General features: G+C 43.6%; 1 protein-coding gene and 1 pseudogene across 1 annotated transcript in view; both read right to left on the bottom strand.

Annotated features, from left to right (window-relative positions):
- Positions 1–1,713: 1,713 nt before the first annotated feature.
- The window catches only part of LOC146035952 (cytochrome P450 2A13-like), a 79,997-nt gene continuing 56,102 nt past the window's right edge, over positions 1,714–25,608 (bottom strand). Inside the window, exons 5-9 of the mRNA XM_083159673.1 lie at positions 20,210–20,386; positions 17,007–17,148; positions 14,499–14,686; positions 4,120–4,261; positions 1,714–3,841 (exon numbers count right to left, since the gene is read on the bottom strand). Of these exons, the coding sequence (XP_083015799.1) occupies positions 3,660–3,841; positions 4,120–4,261; positions 14,499–14,686; positions 17,007–17,148; positions 20,210–20,386 (831 nt within the window). The 3' untranslated portion in view covers positions 1,714–3,659. The remainder of the gene's footprint in view (positions 3,842–4,119; positions 4,262–14,498; positions 14,687–17,006; positions 17,149–20,209; positions 20,387–25,608) is intronic.
- Positions 7,571–7,689, bottom strand: LOC146039845 (5S ribosomal RNA; annotated as a pseudogene).

Genomic DNA, 25,608 nt, shown 5'->3' with positions numbered 1-25,608 from the left:
TGTCCGCACCCCCTGCCATTAGCTGACTCTGCACCTGCCTGCACGCACTCCCCCCGGCGGCGGCTATATACACTCACTGTCCGGCGCTCTTGCACTGCAGAAAAAGGTAACATACAGTTACCAGACTCTATGCTCTTCAGAAGGTCCGCCGGCTGTGTGACGTCATGACGCCGACACACGCTGCCGGGACCCGTGGCAATGCACCCCTGGGAACGGAGAGGGTGCCGGAGTGGGGCCATATTCGGCAGAATGACCCTTTCCTTCTGCGTCGTGGACAATAATAGACAGAAGTAGGAGCCATATGAATTTTGCAAAAATCGGTACAATCGGTACATTCTGATTTAGCCGGTACAGACTGTTAAAAAATGGTACTGTACTGGCTAAATCGGTACAATTGGAGGGTATGCTGATCCTAAAAAGGTGAACAGTCATTCTTTTACTTTCAGTTACGTTTTTCATTACAATGCATTTTACTGAGCTCAGCACTGCAATCTATGGCAGCTGAGATGTACCAACTCTGGAGACTGAGTACAGTGAAAGTGAAAGAAAGAATAACAAGGCTGCTGTTGCTGCTAGGGATGGCCATCGGTGTAGGCGCCATCGATGGTTGCCATCGACGGTGATTCTGCACCCAGACATCGATCAGTGTTTTATTTGGTCATGTACGTCCTTATTTGTTCAGCTCACTGTTTTAAAGAAAAAAAGTTTTGAAAAAATGTCAATAAATCATTTTAAAACAAATTATGCTTCATTATTATCAAATTACCCCTTTTTTCAAAGTGAGCCGATGATCTGTCTAAAAGATCTAGATCTTTTCACGGATTGATTACTAGATCCCAGCTCTTCTTAGTGACCCGTTTTGCCCATCTCTATTTCCTGGACTTTCTTGACAGCAATACAGCGCCACCTAGTGGCTATGCTATGGCATGTTCATGATGTTTTTATATATATTGACTCAAGTTACACTATTCATTGCTTATGATACTTGTGTGTGGCAACTCCAGAGTTTTACCTACTGTAGTTTTAACTTCTCAATGACAATATGTGACTGTTTAATAATATGACGCTATTATCCTCCTGTGATAATTTCTTGTGCACTGTTTCTTTTGTTTTATATCTAAATAGTGCTCTCTTATCATGTATCTCAACAATTAATAACTTTATTTCTCATCATCCTCAATAATAAATAACTTCAGTGAATGGTGAGATTCTGTCCTTTCTTGGCTCTCTCAATTGTCTCTCTTGCTAGACCATTGCTGTAATCCTGCTTTTCTCTTTACTCTTTTCTCTTGACTGTCTACTATTCGGATGTACAGGCCAATATGACGAATATCGTAAAAATTCTGCTTTTCAATATTATTAAATCAAAGGGTATTTGCTTTGTTTTTTTGAAAGAATAACATCGTTAACCCAATAAAAATTTAGCAAAGTACAACATTTTTTTAAAACTTGTTTAATATTGGTATTTGTACAATTTGGGCAGTAATATCTAATTGGGGATTTACAATATATTTGTTGAACTTGGTAAATGTAATGTTACATAGTTGCATAGTAGTTAATGGTGAATAAAGACTTGCGTCCATCAAGTTCAACCTACGTTATTAAAGTGCATGATCAACCCTTATATAAACTGAAATCTGATTCAATTATGTACATATTAAGATGGTTATTAGTACCCCTGGATGGTTTTGCCCAAAAGATGATTTTCCAACCTTATTTTAAATGAATTTATTGTCTCTGCCGAAACCACTTCTCCAGGAAGAGAATTCCACAATTTTACCGCCCTGCGTAAAAAAAGGTTTTTCTTTTAAGGGAATGAAATATTCTCTCCTCTAAAGTCTAAGGGCGAAATGTAATAGGGTGCGATTTTTCAAAATTGAAAAAAATCTCACCAAATCGCATATGCAAAAATCAATTTTTTTGCTGCGAATTCATATATGTAATGTGATGCAAATTTGCTGCAAAATGCGATGTGGTGCGATTTAGTGTGACTTTTAGACATGAAAATGTGCGCATTTTCAGTCATGAAAATGTGCGCATTTTAAGACATGTGATTTTGTATAAAAATATAATTAAAAAACGGCATGGGGTCCCCCCTCTTTCAAAGAGCCGGTCCAGGTTTCATAAAATCACAGGGACAATCATGTTGGGGTTCCCTTGATTTAAAAAAACTAGCAGCAGGCTCAAGGGCCGGTCCTGGTTCCCAATATACGGTGGACAAAATGACTAGGGGTCCCCCGTATTTAAAGTACCAGCACCGGGCCCAATCAGCCAGCAGGGTAATGCCACAGCCGGGGGGAGACTTTTTATACAAGTCCCCCCGGCCAAAGCATTTATCCCTCTGACCTGTCAACATGGGCTGGGGTCCTGGGGAAGTGGGGACCCCCCCCCCAAAGAACTTATAAATGTAACCATTAAGAAAAGCTTGCTTGTTTGGGTACTTGTTTCCTAGCACGGCGCCACCGATTTTAATTGTATGCAATCTGGTTGCACAAATTGGATCTATCGCATCACATGCAACCAAATTGCATGCAATGCGATTGACCCGACCGACCCAATTTTTTACATTGGAACCAATGTTATATGGTCCCTGAGACCCGATTTTACATTGGCCCCAATGTTATATGCCCCCCAGACCCCATTTTTCATTGTATGCCCCCCCCCATTGTTAACGCCACGCCACGATCAATGTGAACCAGAAGCGTGGCGAGAGCGCAGCGAGCCCGCGAGGGGCGGCGGTACGCGTCCTTCGACCTTTTCATACCCCCACTATCCACGTTGATGTGGAGTTGATTTTATATAGTGTGGCAAGTGCAGCGAGCCACCGAGCCCGAAGCGTGGTGAGCAGATGCGCATTACTTCAGACGTATTACGCGGCCCCTCGCGGGGCTCGCCACACTATATAAAATCAACCCCACGCCGATGTGGATAGTGGGGGTATGAAAAGGTCGGAGGACGTGTACCGCCGCCCCTCGCAGGCTCGCTGCACTCGCCACGCTTCGGGTTGGCGTTCATCATGGGGTGGCGTTAACAATGAGGGTGCATTTGTCATAGAAATTACCCATCAGGGTGGGTATACAATCAAAAATTGGGTATGGGGGGCCATTTAACATTGCTTCCTATGTAAAATCGGGTCCATCGCATTGGTCGCATTGTATGCCATTATAATGGCATACAATGGACCCGATTTTACATAGGAATTTAACATTACATACAATGCTTACAATGTAAAATCGGGTCGGTCGCATCGTATGCCATTATAATGGCATGCGATAGACCCGATTTTACATTCGTCTGGAAACCTCAAAAAAAGCACAAAATCGGGTCCGTCGGGTCCCATCGCATACCTTAAGTTAAGGTATGCGATGGGACCCGGCGCCGTGCTAGGAAACAAGTACCCTTGTTTGCATTGTGTAATTGGAAGTTATTCTTATGTGAGCTTGGACACTGGTTGTCTGTTTCCCATGGTGTGGAAGTTTAAAGATTCCAATGCACATTTACACCTAAACAATGCTGTTATATAGGCGAGGAGCTTGTTTTAGTGCATTACTGTTAATCCAATGTTAAACTTTTTGAGAGGGTTAGAGACTGATTCTGGTGCTTGGTGGCCAGCTCATTTTTGATTATTGGATGAGCCCCATTGTCTACATTTGCATTACTCAACGTGGAACAAAGCCCATCTTGTGAGGACGTGGCACACTGGTGAGCCCAACCATTTCTGGTGAGACATCCAGGTCTTTGATATCTACGGGAGACGTGATATCAAAATTCTGCAGAATACTGGTGAGGACGAGGAACATTTCAACGTGGGCCAATCCTTCCCCAAGACAGGAGCGCAATCCTGGGGAGAAGAGGAAAGACAAAGTAGTCAAATTCTATAGCTTCATTTAGAACTTTATTTCCACTCGTCCTGGCTTCTTATTCCTTAGTTCCTTCCCACTGTATACAACATGACTGACTACATGTAAAGAAACATTTGTCACAATCCCAGCCAGTTGTACATTTTTAATTAAAGCTGACCAGCATAATGTGGACTTTGTCCCCAAACATTAGTTCTAAGTAAATATTAGGTAATGCAGATGGAAAATTCTGATTTTGCAGACTGAGTTTGCACATTACCTGCAGAAAATACCAGGAACGCATCATTCTTTTTAAAACTTCCATTTTCGTCTAAGAACCGATCAGGATTAAAAGTAGATGGATCAGGAAAGTATTTTGTATCTTGGAGAACGAATGTCAGGACAGGAAGTACATCTGTACCCTGTGGAGCAGAAAAGAAGAAATCATAATTAAATCATGCATAGTTAACAAGGGGGAATTAAAAGAGTAGGGGGCACATGTGTTCTCTCCCTCCAGGATCCATTCTCTCTAGCCGGCAATGCAGTAGACTCTAAACAGCACCAGAATTTACTGGGCTTGTGCATGTTTTCAGGAAATTGGCACAGCGCCATTGTCCTACAAATTACCCTACCGCACTTTGTGATCTTGAAGTCTTGAGACCTGAGAAAAGTTGTTAATCACGGGATGTCTCAGGAGAGCATACTGAAATGACAATACTGATGCTTGTTTACTAAAGACTACACCAGCCATTAATGTCAATAGTGAATTATGTGAATACCTCAGCACTATTGGATACAGCAATGATGTGCTGCAAGATGAGGAAGCTGAGGGAGAGACTCTCTCCTGTTAAACTCCACCAAAGTTTTCACTATTACATTGATATTAAAAATAAATACACAAAGACCATAAGTACCAGACAGAATAGATTTGTGGATGAAGTTACGGATACAACTTTGTATCAACTTAAGGATATGAGAAAGTATCAAATACATACAATACTCTGGTCTGCCACCATATATATATATATATATATATACAGTGGTCGAAGTGGAAATTTTGAAGTGGGGGTATGGAAATTTTGAAGTGGGGGTATGGAAAAGTAAAGAGTGAATATAGTGCGCACCTTCGGACACCCCCCTGTCCATCAACGTCCCCTGCCAGACTGCCCCATTGTACAGGGGTATTACAAAAGCACAATATGTGCTGCTGAGTGATCAGAGAGCATCCTGAGGGGGAAAAAAAACTTTTTTTTTTTATCTTCAGATTAAAGTGGGGGTATGCCATACCCCCGTATACCGCCCCACTTCGACCACTGTATATATATATATATATATATATATATATATATGTACAGTATGTATGTATATATATATAATAACTGTTTTCAAGCCCGTCCCTATACTTCATTATCTGTGAAGGCACCGGACCAGGCTATTGCCAGTTGTTAGGAGTGCCGGACCACAGATATTGTATATATATATATATATATATATATATATATATATATATATAGAGAGAGAGAGAGAGAGAGAGAGAGAGAGAGAGAGAGAGAGAGAGCTGTGTATCCCAGGTAGAATCCAGGAGACAGACACGTCACTGCAGCATGTATCCAAGTAAAAAGGATTTTATTGTAACATAGCCCCAACGGCTCGTTTCGGGGATAGTTCCCCTTTCTCAAGAGGCAGGTACAAGTCTCTTGAGAAAGGGGAACTTTCCCCGAAACGAGCCGTATACACAGCTCTCTACTTTGGATACACAGCTCTCTACTTTGACTTCTGACAAAGGCACGCAGCCTCTTTGAATATTCATGGACAGTGCCGGTCCGGTGGTCGCATATATATATATATATATATATGACAAATGGGGGAACCCCTTTCTGCGCTCTATAGAGTGAAAGCAGCACCTCTGAGGGGTTCTCTGTTAGACAAGACCCAGAAATAGAAATGGGAAGAAGGGGGTTTCAGAGGGCGCTATTCAATATCCAACAGATACAGATACAGATCGGAATTAACCGTTTAATATAAAAATAGGAGTAAAAAACCCATAATAGGGTATCACAAATACATATGGTGTACAAATACAAATAAATGCTGCTCAATACAGAAAAAGATAGCGCATATGCTGTACAGATTCAAATAAGTGCTGCTCAATTCAGGAGAAGATAGCCCAACGCGTTTCGTCAGTTCCTGACTTCATCAGGGGCAGATAATGTAGCCAGCAGAAACTATATGTGTCCTATACAGATAGAGTCTGGAGGCAGGTAATTCATGAAGCGCTCCGGTTGGTTTCCAATATTCGGAAAAGATCAGGAGTGACTTTTAAATTGCACGAATTTCACAGCAGATAATTCTGATGTACAATCTCATCAAAATATGGGGATCGTGAAGAAGTGACCAGCAGCAGGGTTTCACATTCACCCCTGCACCCGCCAACTGTCCGGTATAGTGGCATCCAGAAGTGTACAGAAGTGTACCACTAGTGAAGTCATATCCCTCCGGCGCATGTTGCCCGGTAACACATTGTAAGCAGAAAACAACACAGCTACGCTCAGATAGATAGGTCAGATAGAGCATCTAGATGCTCTAAGTCCCCGTTGTTCATTCTCTGACAAATGGCCAGAAAATCACAAATTCTGCTAGGGTATGTAAACTTATAAGCACAACTATATATATATATATATATATATATATATATATATATATATATATATAGATAGATATCTCTATCTATCTATCTATCTATCTATCTATCTCTATATATATATATATATATATATATATATATATATATATATATATATATATATATAGGGGTTGATGCGGCCCGGCACTCTCTACTTTACTTTCAGCTGCCCTGGTGCCCCTCCGGGGGGAATGCGTATGAAATAAATGAAGGCTGGCACTCTGGGGTCTTGAAAAAACATGTTGTATTCACAGCAACGAAACCAACGTTTCGGGGGTGGTCCCCCTTTGTCAAGGTGTGTGGGTGATAAGCTTGTTAAGCTTGTTATCACCCACACACCTGTGAATACAACACGTTTTTTCAAGACCCCAGAGTGCCAGCCTGCATTTATTTCATATATACATATATACACACACACACAATATATAACATAGATAGATACACTTACTAGCTATCATGTGTATTAACCATTTAGCATTTAATACTATGTAAACAATTAGCAAACTGTCAGGGCTTATCATAGCTATCACTAATGGATAGTGATAACTATGATAAGCCCTGACAGTTTGCTACTTGTAAAAATGGAGTCTGGAGGCGACTCAAAGGGAACCCGACAAGGCTTTTTGGGGCACACTTATAAACAATATGAAAAATGATAGTGAAATGATTTATACATATTAAAATGTAACTTTTAATGGTTCAACACTTAAAATAAAGGTTTGGTTCATCCCTCCACTTTGAAGGAATAAATCAGAAAAAACCCGACTTAGTGGTGGGTTTATAGATATATGTAGCGAAAATTTCTTTATACATCAACTGTTCCTCTAAAAATAGAATAAATGAAAAGTCAATAATTTGACATCTGAATTTTTTATCGTGGAGGAAAATAACAGTTATGGTGGCGCAGGACACACCTCCTTAGTACCCGAAAGAGATGAAAATGCTGGGGGACAGTGGACAGAGGATCAGGAAATGGGGTGAGAAGAGGGAGAAAAAGGATAATGGTCATGCATAACTCCCACAGCGCATTTGCTTCTGCTGTTATGGTGAGCTACAGCACCGACTATTCCCTGTTAGTTCCCCAGACAGGTACTGGGTCGGCCCATCACTGTTTAGCTTCTGGGTTCGGATGGTACCAGGCAATTTCAGTGAGGTATGGCTGTAGATGAATATTGAGAGAGCAACGCTGATCCGAAGTGAGCTGGAGCGTGCTTCTGCTGTTGGCTAACCCCTAGGAGTCTCTCCCTGTTACCATGTGAGCATTGCAGGGAGGTAGATTCTGGTGATGCCAATGAGAGAGTCACTTAAAGTTAAGATTGTGGATATGATAGTTGGTCGGATGTGTTAGTCTCGACCCCGCTTCTGCTGTCCACAATCGTACACAGTATAGGATTGTGGATGAGAGAGAGGGGCAAGGCAGTCCTCCCTTGAATGAGAAAATAAAATAAAATGGCGTTACGGCGAGTTGCCTGAATTGGTATAAGTGATAGTTACAGAGGGATTGGAGAACATTGGAAAAAATGAATGGATGTACCCTCAGTCCAATCAAAGGCTAGTGTTCCGGGTGTCAGGGTTTAATTGATCTGACCACCCGGTTCACCCCGGGGTTTGTTTAAGCACTGTTGTTGAACAGAACATTGGCGGTTCGTTCTAAGGTTAAGTTCATATACAGGAGGTTCTGTTTCGGGGTAATTGTCACCCTGAGACAGTCTCCACACCATGAGACAGTCTCTTTAGTTAAACAGTGGTAACAACACAATTGACATAGAGTTCATTTAGAGTAAAAGTTGTTATGAAAGTAAATGGCAATAGGTGCCGTGGTATCAAAAGATGAATATTAGCATAAATAAGACAACAAGAGCTGTAAGGTCACATTCAGTTCTAGTATACAGGCAATTAGCATAGTACACAAGTGGGCGAATATAGGTTGTGCATTCACATAGAATATGATGTTGGCTGTATCCAGTACAAGTGTGATATTACTAACAGTTTGAATACGATATTGGATTTTAGGTAGGAAAAAAAATCACCTGCTGTCTGTGAGGATTAAGGCTGTGTCAGCACAGCACACATATGTAGTGGAACTTTGAACTCCACCATTAAGTATTGGTACAATATTCAATCAATCTGCACGTTGAGCTGTAGCGTGTTTAGGTATCTGTCTGAAATAGCACAAGATCAAACACACTATAGCGTATAAGCCTCTAGGTAAGCCACTCTATGTGAACTGGCCCGCCTATTGCTACCTGTAATAGAGCTGTGTCAGATGAACATCAATATTGTGATCCTCATTATCATCAATTGACAAATAAGGTGCTGGTGCACTGCATAACCAGTGCTGTAACTGGATAATAATACTTGATGAAGGGGTGCTGGCAGGCTTCTGCCTGCTTTTTCCTTTGCGCTCGTGAAGCGGCAGAGTGCCTGACGCCGGGGCGGCGTTTCGACCGGTAATCCCCAAGGGATGAAGTAATGGCAGGGGATATCCCCCTTCAATGTGGGAGTTGGCAGGCTAAAGCCTGCTTTACCTTACTGCCGATGGAGCGGGCGGCATGTGTCTGAGCGGCGTGTCCGGGGTGATGCAATGGAGAGGGTGTCCTCGGGGAGGTGTGTCCTGCGCGTCAGACACGTGTTTCGCTATGACGCTTGGTCACTGACTAATTGTCTAGTCAGTTTGCTAATTGTGTAATATATATATATATATATATATATATATATATATATATATATATATATATATATATATATATATATATATATAAAATGTATATGGTATAAGTTATAAAAAACTGTGTAGTCCAGCATAGTCATTTAAACTAATTTGTGAATCCACATTGATTCACGCTGCAACAGTTTCAATGCCCGATCACCCCGTCACGGACTGCTGGGAATGTGATCAATGTGGGAATGTGATCAATTATAATATACCGCAAAACTGCCATACTGTGACCAGCCTCGGCAAAGTGCCTTGCCACAGGCTGATCACTTGTACCCTTCTCCAAAGCCTTTTTGATAGCAGAGCAGTGACCCGCCATCCATTCACGCAGGGTACACTCCGTTTTGCCAACGTAGCATAAGCTACATGGACAAATTATCATGTATACAATAAATTTAGTTTGGCATGATACCCTATATCTGATGTTAATAGGCTTACCACTGTGGGGGTGATTAATTCTGGAGGCGGCAATGAGTGATCTGCATGTAGTGCAGTTCAGACATTTAAAACAACCAGGTTTAGATGATAAAAAATTCCCTGGAACACTTTGCTGTTGATTAATACCTGTTACATCAGTTTTCATTACCCAGTCTCTGATCGTTTTGCCTCGGGTATAGCAGGGCATAACCCAAAGCAGGATCAGACCGTACAATCGGCCACAAGGACTTAGCCAATTGATGAATCTTGTCACTCTGGGTATTGAAATGGTTCACCCATGGCATCTTAATAGAGTCAGTGACTACCTTCTTTTTGGGGCTAAGAAATTCAAGCCTGGGCTTCAACATAGCTTTCTCCTTCGATTTCAATAATAGTTCACGGTCATATCCGCGAGTTTCAAACTTATCAATCATGGCATCAATGTGATGTTCCGCATCGCCCTCCTCACTGCAAATCCTATTCGCTCTAACAAATTGCGAATAAGGCAGGCTATATTTGCAGGTTTTGGGATGAAAGCTTGTGGCATGCAACATCACATTGCGGTCAGTTGGCTTACTGAATAATGAGGTGGATAACACCCCATTCAAAATCGAGACCTTAACATCCAAAAAATGGATAGATGAGGTATCGATAGAAAATGTAAATTTAATTGGATCATTAGTGCAGTTGTGTTGTTCAATGAAATGGACAAACTGCTGTTCAGTGCCCTGTCATATAACAAAAATATCATCGATATAGCGGGAAAACATTTTAATATAGGGTGTCACCATATCATTACGGAAAAAAATGTTACGCTCCGCGACCATCATGTAGGCATTGGCGTACGATGGGGCCACATTGGACCCCATCGCACACCCGGAGGTCTGTAGGTAGAATTTCCCATCATATAAACAATAATTCATGGTAAGAACCAGATTTAACAATTCCAGGACCAAACCTATAGGTGGCCCATTATACAAGGGATTATCACTAATCAATGACCGTACAGCAGCAAGTCCATCTTCATTAGGTATTACCGTGTATAGACTTGAAATGTCTACACTGCATAGCAGACAATTACAGTAGATGGTAACTCCTTAATTTCCGCTAAAGCATTCAGAAAACATGTGTTGTCTTTGATGTGGCCAACACTGTTAATAATACACGGTTGTAACAATGTATCCAGATACGTGGATACTATTTGAAATAGTGATCCCCTTGCTGCAATAATTGGTTGCCCAGGAAGATCCACAAGCCCTTTATGGATCTTGGGCAACGTACACAGCAAGGGGACCACCAGGCATGATGGAACCAATGCATTAGCCAAATCCTGTGAGATAGCACCATTGTCAACAGCAATTTTCAATATCTCTTTCAATTCCCGACTAAATATCAGGGTAGGATCCTCGTCAAGCAACCTGTAAACCAAGTGATCGAACAATTGTCTTTCTATTTCATGTTTATAAGCAGATAGATCTTGAATAACAATCGCTCCGCCTTTATCCGCGGGGCAAATAACAATATCATTATATGCAGATAAATCCTTTAAAGCTTTGAACTGTGGATCCATACACTGGACACCGTCAGCCCTAAGGGACTGAATGAACATTTCACTTTGAATATGTTTCTATAGATAGTCTCTCTATGTATATGAAAGCTGGATTCTGCCACCAACTTTTTGTTCATTAATAATTATTATATCATTCTACTGCACCTTCCGACACAGGAATGTCGATCATACATAGTTTGCTTATATGCAGTGATATTACTTATTAACATATTAGTTTTCATATTGATGCCTACTGTTGCGACTAACCATGTCACTTCTTAATCCTTGCTCACTTTTATTATATTGTATCTCACTCTCATTTTGTTCTTATGCACCAGCCTGCTATTTTTGGTTGCCCAGCAACAGAGACGCCGTCTTGCTACTCCCATTTTCTGATTGACCGAGAGCTTCCCAGACGGTAATGACGTGGCAGTCACACTCCCGGGAGACGCCGGACCGGAAGTGTGGTTGAGGGCAGTCCAACGTCATACGTAATGGGACAACCTACTCGTGTAACAAATATAGGTAAGCTATAGCACCTTTTTGCTTTGTACTGCACTTTTGTCTTGAAAAAGGAAGTAAACCGACTTCCGAAACGTTGACCCACTCCTGGTGTGTTGTGTCTTCTTATTAACAAGTCTGCGAGAGTGACAGACTCTGCCAAGCTATATATATATATATATATATATATATATATATATATATATATATATCCATCTAGATAGGACAGCACTCTCCTCCATTAGCCAACAGCTGGGGTGCCACAATACCAGAAAGTCCCAAATATTGGTCCTTCCAATTATATGCAAGTCAATAACAGGGTGCACTCACCAGTCTTCTTGCTTGCAGACAAAAAGTTTTAATGCATCAACAGGGTATGGCCCTTATTCTGGTTGGTGCGGTCGAGCCGCATATGCGGCTCCGACCGCACCAGACGAATCCCCGCCTACAAGACGGATCGGCACGGCCGTCCGTACACGGACGGCTGCCGATCCGCATGAAAATGGTGGAGGCGTACGCCTCCACCATGGTGGGAGCTGCCCCCTGCATTCGATGGTCGTCGACCATCGAAGGCAGGTCCGCACGCCGCGGCAGCTCCCGCAAGCTGAGACCACACGGACAATCGTCCGTGTGGTAGCTTGTATGGGGGCTGAAAGCTGACATCCGGCGACGTCAGCTTTCCGCCCCCATGAGTTGCGTCATGGCCTCATTACCATGCGTACGCCCCGCGTTTGCATGGGAACGCCCATGAAACGCGGGGCGTATACATAGGGAAATGAGGGCATGAAGCCCCTCACGCCCCTATACGCCCCCTTTGCGGCGTACTAACGTTATGTGCGGCGAATTCGCCTGCACATGCGCAGATTGACCTCTGCGCATGTGCAGACGGAAAACATCGGCGGTACGGCCGCACGCGGGCCGTACCGCACGAACCAGAATAAGGGCCATAGTTACATGACAGTGGGTTCGCGGTCCCACTGTCATGTAACTATACCCTGTTGAAGCATTAAAACTTTTTGTCTGCAAGCAAGAAGGCTGGTGAGTGCACCCTGTTAATGACCAGGGGTGTAGCTAGGAGCCACGGTGCCTGGAGCAAGGGCATGTTTCGCGCCCCCCCCCCCCCCCCCCCCCACACACACACACTCAGACCCAGATTTGTAGTAGGCAGGGCTCTTGCGTGGCAAAAAGGGGGCACAGCCTAACATTACAGGACACACCTTAATGCACATTACACATAATGCCACATGCCGTAATGCCAATTGCACATAAGCCACACATGATGCCCATTATACATATACATATATATATATATATATATATATATATATATATACATGTACACACACCCACACCAATTTGTTTGCAGGAGGTGAATAGTAACAGATAATACTGAATAAGCTACCAATTTAATTATCTTATAAAAAAAAACGATCTTTACCAAGGCAGTGAAAAAGTCAGCACATATTGTGCCTGTAGGAGTCCTCTTCCTGACACTGGGAGCAAGAAAAGTGGAGATGACCTCGACCACACTAAGTGGGTCGGGGTGCAGGTGCGCCTGGCCGGAGCTGTGTATCCCTAGCTGCTGCTCTGAGACACTTCCCTCTTCCTGACACTGCTGCTCCTGCTTCGATAAACACAGGGGAGGTAGGGGGAGGGAGAGCATCTAGAGCTATCTCCCTCCAGGACAGCCTTATCATCTGAACTCTGAACTCTCAAATGTATTCATTGACTGCATCCTGATCCCACCAGCGCGGTTCCCATTCTGTCTGTCTCACAAGTTCACGTGTGTGAGACTTCCTCCCAGGGCAAAGCATGGCCTCATGGGATTTGTAGTTTAAACGTTAACTGCTCAAAGTTAGAGCAGTAACATATAAACTACAATACCCATGATGCCACTGTCCCTGCTGCTCTGACCTGCCGGGTGCCTCTGAGTCACAGGCAGCTAAATCTCGGCACCTCCACTCCGACTACTACTGTAAGTAAGCGCTGCAGCTGGGCGGGGAAGCAGGGTAGGGGAGCCGGTGGCACGCGGCTCTGGCACCATTTGATCTCTCTGCGCCCGGAGCGCGTGCTCCGGTGGCTCCGCCCTCGCTACGCCCCTGTTAATGACTGGCATATATATATATATATATATATATATATACACACACACATAAATACAGAGAGATGGAGAGAGAGAGAGAGCAGTCAACTATAGGTTACATTATCTATTTAGTGAAATGTTGATGCAAGAAATTGTACCTTATATTTAAGGTTATCATTTGTTGCAAGAGCAACATACTGTGCTTTAAATGATACAGAAGATAAATCTGAATTGCAAGTTTTGCAATATTAATCCATTCCTTTTGACTGTTACTTCTCAAAATTGTCAGAACAATAATTTCCCAAACAAAGGAAGTTTGTTGGAAACAAAAGGGAACAAATAATGGAGTCCATACCAATGTTAATTTTTTGGTTGAAAATTTAGACTAAAACTTTGTCGGTGAGGTTTTTTTTGTGACTAAAATGTAACTATAACAAAATAGGAATTTCTTAATAAGGAAAATGTTGACTAAATATTAGTGAACGTCTTCATGGTGAAAATTGATTAGACTAAAATGCTGTATCACCTCCAGGTTGTATTTTTTTAGTGATTTTTTGGGGATTATTTAATTAATAATACTATATTTTATACAGTTGTACCCATCCTCTCTGGGAAATTTTCCACTTTTCCGCAGGCACAATCCAACCCTGACTCATTGCATAGATAAAGTAAGATGAATGACATACTTAATACTGCTGGAAGAGTAGTACCTGAGGAATCATAAATCCACGGAACATGGTGTCCTTAGACACTGAATGTGGAAGGTTCATTGGCAGCACATTGGCCAAACGGTGAATTTCATGAATGACGGCATCTGTGTATGGCATAGACGCTCGATCTTCTGGCTCAGGGGCTCGCTGCCTGCCAATCACTTGGTCAATTTCTTCTTGTACTTTACCTGTCATGAAGAATTATATAAATATTTTGTCTTTCAAGACTCCTGAGAATATGACTATTAATAATAGTAATAATTGTATATTTATCATCGTTATTATTTTTCTTAGAGAGTATACACATGGTGCGATATGCACTATTTTTCTACTTGATTTTGCTTATAGAAGCAAAATCGAATAGAAAATCGAATGCACATCGAATGGAAAATGAATTAGAAAATAGTGGAAATCAAAAAGGAGTAGAAAAAACTTCAGAGCAGTTGAATAGTTCATATCTAATAGAAATCGAATAAAAAAAAACGGAATTGGACCGTGTGTATGCACCTTTAGAGATAGTTTTTCATGTTTGCAATATTTGATAAACACAGTAATATAATAAAATAAAAGACAGACAAAGCCATAAAAGGATGCTGTTTGTTATAATCTATAGTGAAAAAGAATAAGGTACATGAGAGTTAAATTTTGATGCCACCAGAAGCCAATTGTAAAGATTACTCCATTGGGCAATCCGAAGAAGGAGAATACCTTGTGTGCATGGCTGTAGCAGGGGAAAAATGCCTGGACCAATGAGAATCTGAGCGGCAGACAGCTTTGCACCTTCGTGCTCTTTGGACCACAATTGGAGCATCACAGGAGCATTCTAAGGATCCTCCTAGCTGCAGCTTGCTACACTGAAGGCACCCTGCAATGTCAAATAGAGTTGCCAATTGGCAGAAACTGTGCCAACTCCCTAGGGCAGGGGTGGGGAACATTTTTTGTGCCAAGGGCCATTTGTATGGGGAAAAAATCCTTCGGGGGCCATATGTAAAAATTTCTCTTACAAATTGTCCTGCTGCAGCCGTCCCACGCTCCGGCGGCTGCTGCTGAATAGGACTGACAGTCTCCAGTTGCTGTTGATCAAGAGGAATCTTGCAAGAACTACCAACCTCTCACGAGAATTCCTCCGTATTTGACTCCATACAAAGCCGCCGGATGGGTGGGCGGCCTGAGGTTCCCCTGCCCTAGGGCATGTGCCCTCAACAATGGCACCGCTCCTCCCTAGTTATAACTTGCTTGCATGAAATATACAGTGTTAAAAAAGTAGATTAATATATGGGGATTAAGAAGGTGGATCAGGAATTTAGCAAGTTTACTCTAAGGACTGCTTTTGGGTTGGGAATAGGAGTAATGTCATAGTTTAAAACTTGGAAAAGTTCTTTAATCAAGAATGGGAGCAAGCAAAGAAAATGAGTCTAATCACTGCACTACAAATAGGCTATGGGAAGAAAGTCTGTTTAGGGCAGGACTAGGAAATATGGAACTTCAGTAATTAAAGTGGGATGTTATAGGGCTGACCCAGAACTGAGCACAAGATTCTTTACCAAACATCCTTCATTACCAAGAATATGCACGTAACAGTGATGCAGTCATACACATGTCAATGGACTCTCCACTTGCAAAGGATCTCTGGGAACTTAGCTGTAAAGGCATTTTTTTTTATCTAGTCCCTGGTAACATTTACGAGAGGTGCAGGAAACTTTTACTTTTGAAGCGTGAAGCGGAGGGAGGTTGTGCCTGCGGTAGATTGCGCAGATGACGTTGGCGCTATTTCTGCATGCACACCTGCACTGCTGATTGTCTTCACTGGCTATTTAAGGTGAGCTTATGCATGTACAGTATGTTTTGTACCTGATGGCAATAGCGGATAGATATTGAAACGACTTCAATAAAAAGCATCATTTTTTTGCATTATTGGCTGTGGAGTGCCTGTGGAGTGCCTGCCCACGTTCCTGTATTCATTATATATATATATATATATATATATATATATATATATATATACAGCACTATGCAAATTTGTTAATCCTTTGAGTGCTAACATATATGTGACAGATGTGCAAAATATTGGCTAAAAATTCCAGCTTTACTCACATTTGTTATATAAATTCAAATACAATATGTTGTGTACAAAGAAAGATATATATTTCCTGAATACAGTACCATTACAGGTCATTATGATGGATAAAAATGTTTGCTTGGCAATTTTCACACCAATTTTGACAAATCCACTTGGCACTCAAAGGGTTTAATACATTACAGTTCTATTCTAAGTTCTAGTATTCATTATTGAGATAATATGGAATCAAACATTAAATTTTTTGCCAGTTCCCCAGGTATATTCTCGGCAGCCAATCACATACGAACTGAGCTACAAATGAATAGCTCAGTTGGGTGCCATCTAGAGGCTGCTTGCATGCACACAATTGAATTCCCCCCACATCAGTCTGTTATTGATAAAATTGTCTATATCCGTAAAACCCGACATGGTCAGACTTTCTTTCTTACGTGTGACGTCAGGGTGTTTCAGGAGCTGTTGAAACCCATGTCTTAGTGTGGTGCTCACTGTCTCTGATCCGGCAAGAAACAAAGATGCAGTGTTTATATAAAAATTCTCCATGTGAAACTGAGTGAGCGGATTGTTCTTCTCCTGCAAGAACATAAAATGAGTGAGATACAGTAAGTGTCAATTTTACAGCGCATGCACAGTTCACAGTGTGCACGTGTGAGCTTGCCGTGTGGCCACAACCAGCGACGGCCAGTGATCCCAAACCATATGCTGCCTGATTGACAGCCGAAGATGTTTATGGGTGGCTCCCCAGTGTTTTCTTGGAGTTCTGGTGGGCCTGGCCATTGGAGCTCCTAGTAAAACCAGAGTTATGCGGTGCTGCACAAGGAGAGGGGGGTAATTTGATGGTTAGTGAAATTGAATGTATTTCCTCCCTATTCGCATTGCTGCAATGGCATTTTGCAGCAGTGCACAATTTCAGTGTGGCTGGGCGATGGCTAACATTGGAGGTTGGGATGCCTCTCCATATTCCTGGTTCTGCCCCGTGATGTGCCCGTCAAAATTGGTGGGCAGATTACTGAAGTGCAAGTGCATTGCTGGTGCTACACAGCAAAGCGTTCACACATTACCGGCTGCCCCCCTGGCTGTGAAATCTAGCTGCAGGCCTGCCATGTTCCGGGTCATAGTGTCAGCTTGCGCTGACCGGACAGCTACCACAAAACTCACCGTCCTGTCGTGTTGCCCCCAGCCAGCTCTGAAACTGTGATCTGATATAGTTGCACTCACATATGCGCAATCAAGGGCAAATATTGAGGGTGATTCTTATTGACTTGGTAAGCGGTGAAGCTTACAGCTTAATGAGGCCTTGTGACGCAGCCCCCCCCCCCCCGCCACTGTTTCCCATCGCAACCATGCGAGGGGATGTGTTGCGAAGACACATTCCCGGAGCCAGCCCTAGCCTAAATGACGCTCTAGGCAATATTTTGGCTGGTGCCCCCTAACACCGCCACTAGTTCCGCCTCTGACCCTGCTCCCCTTTCCCAGCACCATCAACCCTCATCATAGCAGTCATCATTTTGGTGCTTCTACCCGCAATATTTTAAATAGAAACAGTGCCCACATTTGGTGCGCAGCCCAAACAGGGGTGTGTTCTTGCTGGTAAGGGGCATGGCCACACAAATTTACCCCCAATTCAAATTATGCCACACAGTAGTGCAACTTTATTCACATTATACAGTATCATGCGATGGTGTCCCTTATTCAGATTACATCACACTGTAGTACCACTTTACCTTATATACATTACTCCTCACATTATACCCTTAGAAAAAAATCCTGAGAAAATATTGTATTTTAAGCATCTCCATGGCCACACTGCAACCCAGCACAAAGCAGTGTGTGCTGGGCAGAGGAGAAGAGCTGCTGCTGCTCCTGTCATTTAAGGGGAGGGGGCCCGGGGCCCACACTGGGCCCTCCCATCAGACTTTGGCCTGGGTAATTTGTACACCCTACCCCTTTCTCTCGGCACCCCTGATAATACCACACAGTAATGCCCCTTACACATGACACACATTATTAATGTCCTTATAACCATAATGCCCCTTACACATTATGCCAACCTTTATTAATGCCCTTATACACATGACACACATAATGCCCATTGCACATATGTTGCACATTATTAATGCCCTTATACACATGACACACATAATGCCCCTTACACATATGCCGAACACTATTGCACAACCAACCCACCCGCAGACAGCACTCGCACAGCCGCTAACACTGTGACCTCTGCCTCTGCTTGGATACAGATGTTTCCTCATACATCTTGTCTCAGTAGGCCATGCAGCTCCTGGCAAAGTTCTGCTAACGTTGGGTGCCTTTTTTGCTGAAAATTCCTCTTATTTGCATTGTTATGACCAGCACACACAAGGAGCTTCCGATGATTAAAATGATATGTGGCATGCCTATATTCTGTGTGCGACTGTGGCTGTACCTGCATACAGAATGCTATGTTACAGTGATTTCCATGAATACACTATTTCATATGCAGATACAGCCTCACTCACACACAGAATATAGGCATGCTGCATATCATTTTAATCAGCAGAAGCTGCTGGTGCCCCATAGGCATTCCAACTGCCCTAGGCAATTGCCTAGTTTGCCTATGCCTAAGGCCGGCCCTGCACATTCCCTCGCATATGCCAACAGCAGGAGAAATCATTTGATGGTCGCCGACCATCGAATTATTTCCCCTACCTTAGCAAATATAAGTCAGTGGAGATTGACTTATATTTGTGGGAGTTGGGGTGAAGACAGGGTGGGCGGATAATGTCATGTGATGTCAACCACCCACCCCCGGCAGACTTCACCCCTCCCAAATCCCCATGGAATTTGTGGACGTTCCCATGGCCCAGCACCACCACCCAGTGGCGTATTAAGCCCGGGGGCGACAGGGGCGCCCCACGCCAGCACTGCTGTCAGTGTGGGGCTCCTGTCACCCTGTGCTTGGGCAGCAGGGTTGGGCAGCACAGGCGGGCAGGGGTCCCTGCAGCAGTCTGGGCAGTCAGCGCCAGGGTCCCTGCCACGGATGGGAAGTCAACAGCGGTGTCCCTGCGGTGGATGGAAACTAGTAGCCAATACCGCTACTAGTTCCATCTGCTGGAGGGACCCCGCCGCTGACTTCCCATAGGGACCATGGCGCTGACTGCTCAGACTGCTGCAGGGACCCCTGCCCGCCTAAGCTGCCCAGGTACCAACCTCCCCTGGGGGGGGTTGTCGAGGGAGGGATGTGTCTGTGGGGTAATGTGTCTGTGGGAGGCCCCACAGACCTTAATCCGCCCCTGTCGCCACTGCCCCCCCCCCTCATCTATCACTCCCCACTGTGAATGACCCGGCAACATTGTAAGTCACTGGGGCTGTTCACAGTCAGGGTTTGCACATGTGCAGAAATTGGCATGGGCAAACCCCAGCCGTCAGGACAGGGGACGAATTTGTTTCACTAAGAGTGCACCCGAATCGGCCCCCACTGTGCATAAGAGAACCATAAATACTGACCTGATCATTGAGGAGCAAAAATACAGCCAGAAACGGAGGAAGCAGTGACATACTGTACAGTAGTTAATAAATATGGAGTTAAAAAAAATGGCAAACTGCTGATGCCATGTCAGTGTAATGAGGAAGAACAGACAAACGGTACCTCCTCCATTTTGATGAGATAACTGTCTATCATGTGCCGCGGTCTTTTTGGATCCAATGTCTCTTTTTCGATATCCATTCTCTGCTTAATAAACGTATCCAGCTGGAACATAATCCTAGTTGCCCTGTGATGCGGGCCTGGTATATATCTCATCAGCAGGTCAAACATATCAAACAGCTACATGGTAGAAAAGAGGAACATTACCAGGGTGATTCCATGACAATAATATCAAAAGCTAATAGTTAGGAATGAATACTCAAAATGATTCACATGAGACAATGTTACCAAGTTTCTATGGTGGTGCTCGGGGAAGCTAATCGAGATGGTATAGCTCATCTTTTCCTTACCATGGGACATATGCACTAAGCTTCCAAAAGTGATAAAATGGAGAGTGATAAACAACCAGCCAATCAGCTCCTGCCTGTCACCTTTCAAACTCAGCCTGTGACATGGCAGATAAGGTGCATACACACTGGGCGATTTCACCCAAAGTGTATAGATAATGATGATGGGGAATATCGCTGAGCTGGAAAATGCTCAGTGGATACAAACTGAGCATTTTTGGGACACAGGTGGGGGAGGGGGTACACATAATATACGCATATCTCCCAACCTGTAGGCTCTGTAAGGAGGGACAAAGGCGCGAGCCTGAAGTTAGAGGGCGTGGCTTACCGGAAAGGGGACAAGGACTATGATCGTGTCTTTCCTGCATGGCCTTGCCCCCTTCATGATGCTGTGTGGGCATGACCAATAAGCTCTGTGAGCCTCTAGCCAAGCCCCAGCCCCGCTGGCTGCATCCCTATGTTGCTGAACATTCCAAGTTTATTTGGTGCAGTACATAAGATTTTTTTTTTTTTACTACTGTGTTAAGTTTTTTCTGTGGACTGTCACTATTTCCATTTGCCTACAACCTACTTCCTGGTACTCACATTGCCACCTCAGGATGCAGCATGGTCCACACATTGCAGGGCCATTTACTATATAGAGTGCAAACCCCCCCCAGCATTATCTGGGTGACTGACACTAATAGGGAGAACACGCGGTTCTATGTGGTCTATTTATTTATTCGATTTTGCTTATATAAGAAAAATTTAACTGAATTAGAACCAAAAATGTAATGCATTCAGTTTCAATATGATTAGGATGTCCGACCCCGAAGCTTCGAAATCTAATCGAAAAATAGACTGTGCAAGCAAGACTATATACAGTAGTACAGATCTATACTTTATAGTCTAACTTGAATGTGTACACCGCGCCGTGCAATTCAATCCCGATTTGATCTTGATCAAATCAGGATTGAATAGGAAACACCTCTTAACTATTGTAAAATGTTTCTAGGTCCCTCTGCATGCATACAGCTTTTGCAGAAACAAATACATATTTTTAGGCAGTTTTTTACTCTGATTTACTCTTGAGAGTGTATTCTCTTATAATACAGTAACAGTGATCACTCCTACAGTAGGTGGAATTGTACTAAAGCTTCAAAAATTGCAACCAATCAGATTCTGTCTATCATTTTTCTGATGCAATAGACAAATGATAGACATCATTTGATTGGTTGCTCTGGGCAATATCACATCTTTTAATTTTGATAAGCCTTAGAAAATGTACCTCCTAAAATCTGTATACACGGATTCTGCATAACCAGGGGATTTTCCTTGCACAGATTTTGTCATTTGTATGGGCACTCTACCTTGCAGGTTCAGCCTGACTTTGGGGATGGGTACGAGGTGGCAATTAGCCACTAACTGAATACCATAGAAAGTCTTGCTGAAATGAGGTATGATGAGGATAACAGGATAGCTTTGTGGTTGGTGAACCTGGGGCACCTATTGAACTGTATGATGTCTCCAAAATTTGTGCAAAAAATTGTTGATAAATTCACTTTTCCCACAGTGTGGCCTCCTCCGCTGCCAGGACGGACAGGTCACTTCCGGGAGTACCCGGAAGTCGTCAGCAGGAGTCCCAGACGGAGGAGGATGCTACACGGCGGGTCCCCTATATGTAAGTTGTTTTTTTGTATCACATTGTTGTTTGCACTTGTTCCATACTTTGGTCCTGACGAAGGGTTTATCCCGAAACGGCGTAGACCGTAAGGAAAAATAAACTTCCACTGATTTTTCACGCAAGTCCCGGAGTGACGCCCATTATTTCAACATTGTATTGGTGGTGAGTTCATCACAGGGGAAGGCACCCGGGCACAGGAGCGACATAGGAAGCGGGGAGTGCCGGACGCTACATTGCTATATATTGTCTTCTATGCACTGTTACAGTCCACAGAGGAAGGTCAAGGCACCTGCACTTTGGATTACAAATAAGTGGTTTCTGACCCGCAACCCTAGCTGCGTACCATCCAAGCAGCTAGTAATCTGCACAGCCTGTTTTACAACGTCCGTGCTACAGCAGGATTACTGATTCATCTGTCCAGTAATAACAGCAAGGATCACGAGGAGGGCATAACAGACCTATCTCTGCAAGTACAGCAACAGCAGCTCGCGCACTAAAGGGTTAATATGGATACAGCAGCAGTGGAGCAAATGTCCCAGTTACTGCTGTGTGATAACACCAATGCCTTTAGTTATTCGGACAGCGAAGCTAGCAATATTCTGTATTCCGACTATCCCTTTGACATGAGCATCAAACCAACAGAAGATGATGCATATAAAGAGCTTTTGAAGCTTAAAAAAAGGGAGATTGACTTCTTAATGCACTGCATCACTTTGTCTGAATATCACCGCTCCAGACAAATACCAAGGGGGTTCAGGGTGCACAACACCCCCACAATAGGGAGGTACAGTGCACCGTTTTGTTCAAAGTGGATAAGCATCCTGAACAAATGCTCCATGGACCTCATGCTCCTGGTAATTGAAGAGTCCAACCGGGAGCTGGGAGCAGTGAGGGAGTCTCTAACAAAATTTGAAAGTGAGCATGATGCATTTTTGAAAGCAGAGTCATCTAAAGAATTGCTGTCCAAACTAGCAGAGCAGGTAAACGCCTATCGTCAGGACTTGATTAAATTCAAGAAGGACAAACTGGTGAAAGTTCGAGATGACTACACCAATCATCGGGTGTATCGATGGCTACAAGGGGGAGCAGTCCCACAACGTAACACCAGGGCACCTCGGAGGAGCTGGAGAAATCAACCAGCCTTCAGCTCACGTGACACAAGCACCTCGGCCAGTGAGGGGGAACAACCCCAGCAGCAACGGCAGGGACGACAGCGAACACAGATCCCTTTAGCCGAAGGCACCAGGGCCAGGGATGCCGATACAATCAGAAGCGATCGAGATGAGGTGGCCAAGGCGAGAGGTAGAGGAAGGCGACAGCCAAGAAGGGGTCGATAGACGTTGTGTTTAACCTGTCGAGTGCAGTATTGACTCCAGCAGAGTTATCTGTTTTAAATAAGGGCTTAAACTTCGTGCCCACAGTCACACACGATGACTTTAAATGGAAAGTCGACAATTACCGTCTCCAGAGAAAACTCCGTCTAAAAGAACACTATGATAAAAATAAAAATACCACCCCACAAGTGATTCCTTCCCTAGAAGACAAGATGTTACAACAACTAAGACCAACGAGTACATTTGACCCCCTGTCCAACAACCCGTCCCTCAAAACATTCGCCAGGGTATTGGAGAACAGCAGCAGTACGGTGCCTAGCATCAAGTCCAACAATCTTACAAAAGAGGAGCACCTGGCTTTGAAAAGTTTGGGGGACAGAACGGACATTGTTATCAGCTCTGCGGACAAAGGGGGGGCGGTAGTGGTGATGAACTTGTCCTACTACAAAGAGGAATGCGACCGCCTCCTGTCTGATGGCTTGACATATGAAAGACTCTCCATGGATCCGACACCGATTCATCGGCAAGAATTAGAAGCCATCTTGGACAATGCCATTCGAGAACACCTAGCGTCACCTGAAGTGAAAAAGAGTCTGTTACGCCTGCACCCGATAACCCCGGTATTTTACATTATACCGAAGCTACACAAAAACGCACAGAGGCCTCCTGGTAGACCTATCATCTCGGCCAGGGAGTCTCTGTGCGAACCGGTGGCGAGATATGTGGATGCGTTCTTACAAAATTGTGTACAGAGCACCAGCACATATCTCAAGGACACCACCTCATTGTTAAATAAATTGCAGGAGCTGGGTGAAATCCCCATCAATACATTGTTGGTGGGTATCGATGTAACCAGCCTTTATACCTGCATCCCCCACGAGCAGGGGCTGCAAGCGGTAGGAGAACTCATGGCTCACAATCCCCATTACACAGGTCCAGATTCCAGCTTCATATTACAACTTTTGAAGTTTACCCTGACACACAATGTGTTTATGCATGATAAGAAATACTACAACCAACTGTCAGGGTGTGCCATGGGTTCTCCGTCCGCTCCAGTGTATGCGAATACATACATGTATCATGTAGAAAATAATATCTTTTTGCAAAATCCTGTGTTTATGCAGTTTGCCAGGTTTTACTATAGATATATAGATGACCTGATACTTCTCTGGACAGGTCCTCAGGAGACCTTGGTTGAAATGCTGGAACAACACAACCAGTCAGATAGTCCAGTCAAACTGACATATACAATAAGTTCCACCCAGCTAGACTTCCTAGATGTCCGTATAATCAAAGAAGAGAACAAACTCAGCACCGACTTTTCACTAAGCCGACTGATCGCAACATGATGTTGCAATTCCAGAGCTTTCATCCAAAGGCCACTACAGCGAGTTTGCCTTACTCGCAATTTATAAGAGTTTGTAGGGTCAATAGTGATGAAAACATCAGAAATGTTCAATTGGAAAGTATGTTCAACAGGTTTTTGGAAAGAGGGTATTCCTATCAACTATTAAAAGAAGCACAGAAAAAGCTATTAATATCTCAAGAGCTGAACTTCTAAAAAGTAACCCCAAAAAAAGCAATCAGGGCAATGGGACATTCACCTGGGTCAAACACTACTCTGACAAGAGCCCAGGATTGGTCAAACAGGCCAAATCATTGTGGCCTATAGTAGCCACTGACCCCCACATACCCAGTCTAAAAAATACTAGACTTCAAACAGGGTTCATTAGGGGGAGGAGCATAGGGGACAGAGTCGTCAAGACTGACATCTCAAAATTAAAAACAGAAGTGAAACATTTTCTGTCCCGCAAAGGGGGCTGTTACAGGTGTACCGGTTGTGTCACCTGTAGCTACATGAGTTCAGGGTCCACGTTTCGCCATCCCCACACGGGCAAAAGCTTTAACATCAAACCAGTTTTATTATGTACGTCCAAATTCGTTATCTATCTTTTAACGTGCCCGTGTGGGCTAAATTACGTTGGCAAAACGATTGGCACCATTAAAGAACGGATGGCAAATCACAGAACTGCCATCCGTATGGCAATCGAAAAGGAC

This window comes from Crinia signifera, chromosome 9 (genome assembly GCF_055691185.1).
Source record: "Crinia signifera chromosome 9, ASM5569118v1, whole genome shotgun sequence".
Classification (NCBI taxonomy): Eukaryota; Metazoa; Chordata; class Amphibia; order Anura; family Myobatrachidae; genus Crinia; species Crinia signifera.
Note: the sequence above shows the minus strand (reverse complement) of the source record. Positions and strands in the feature narration are given on the sequence as shown.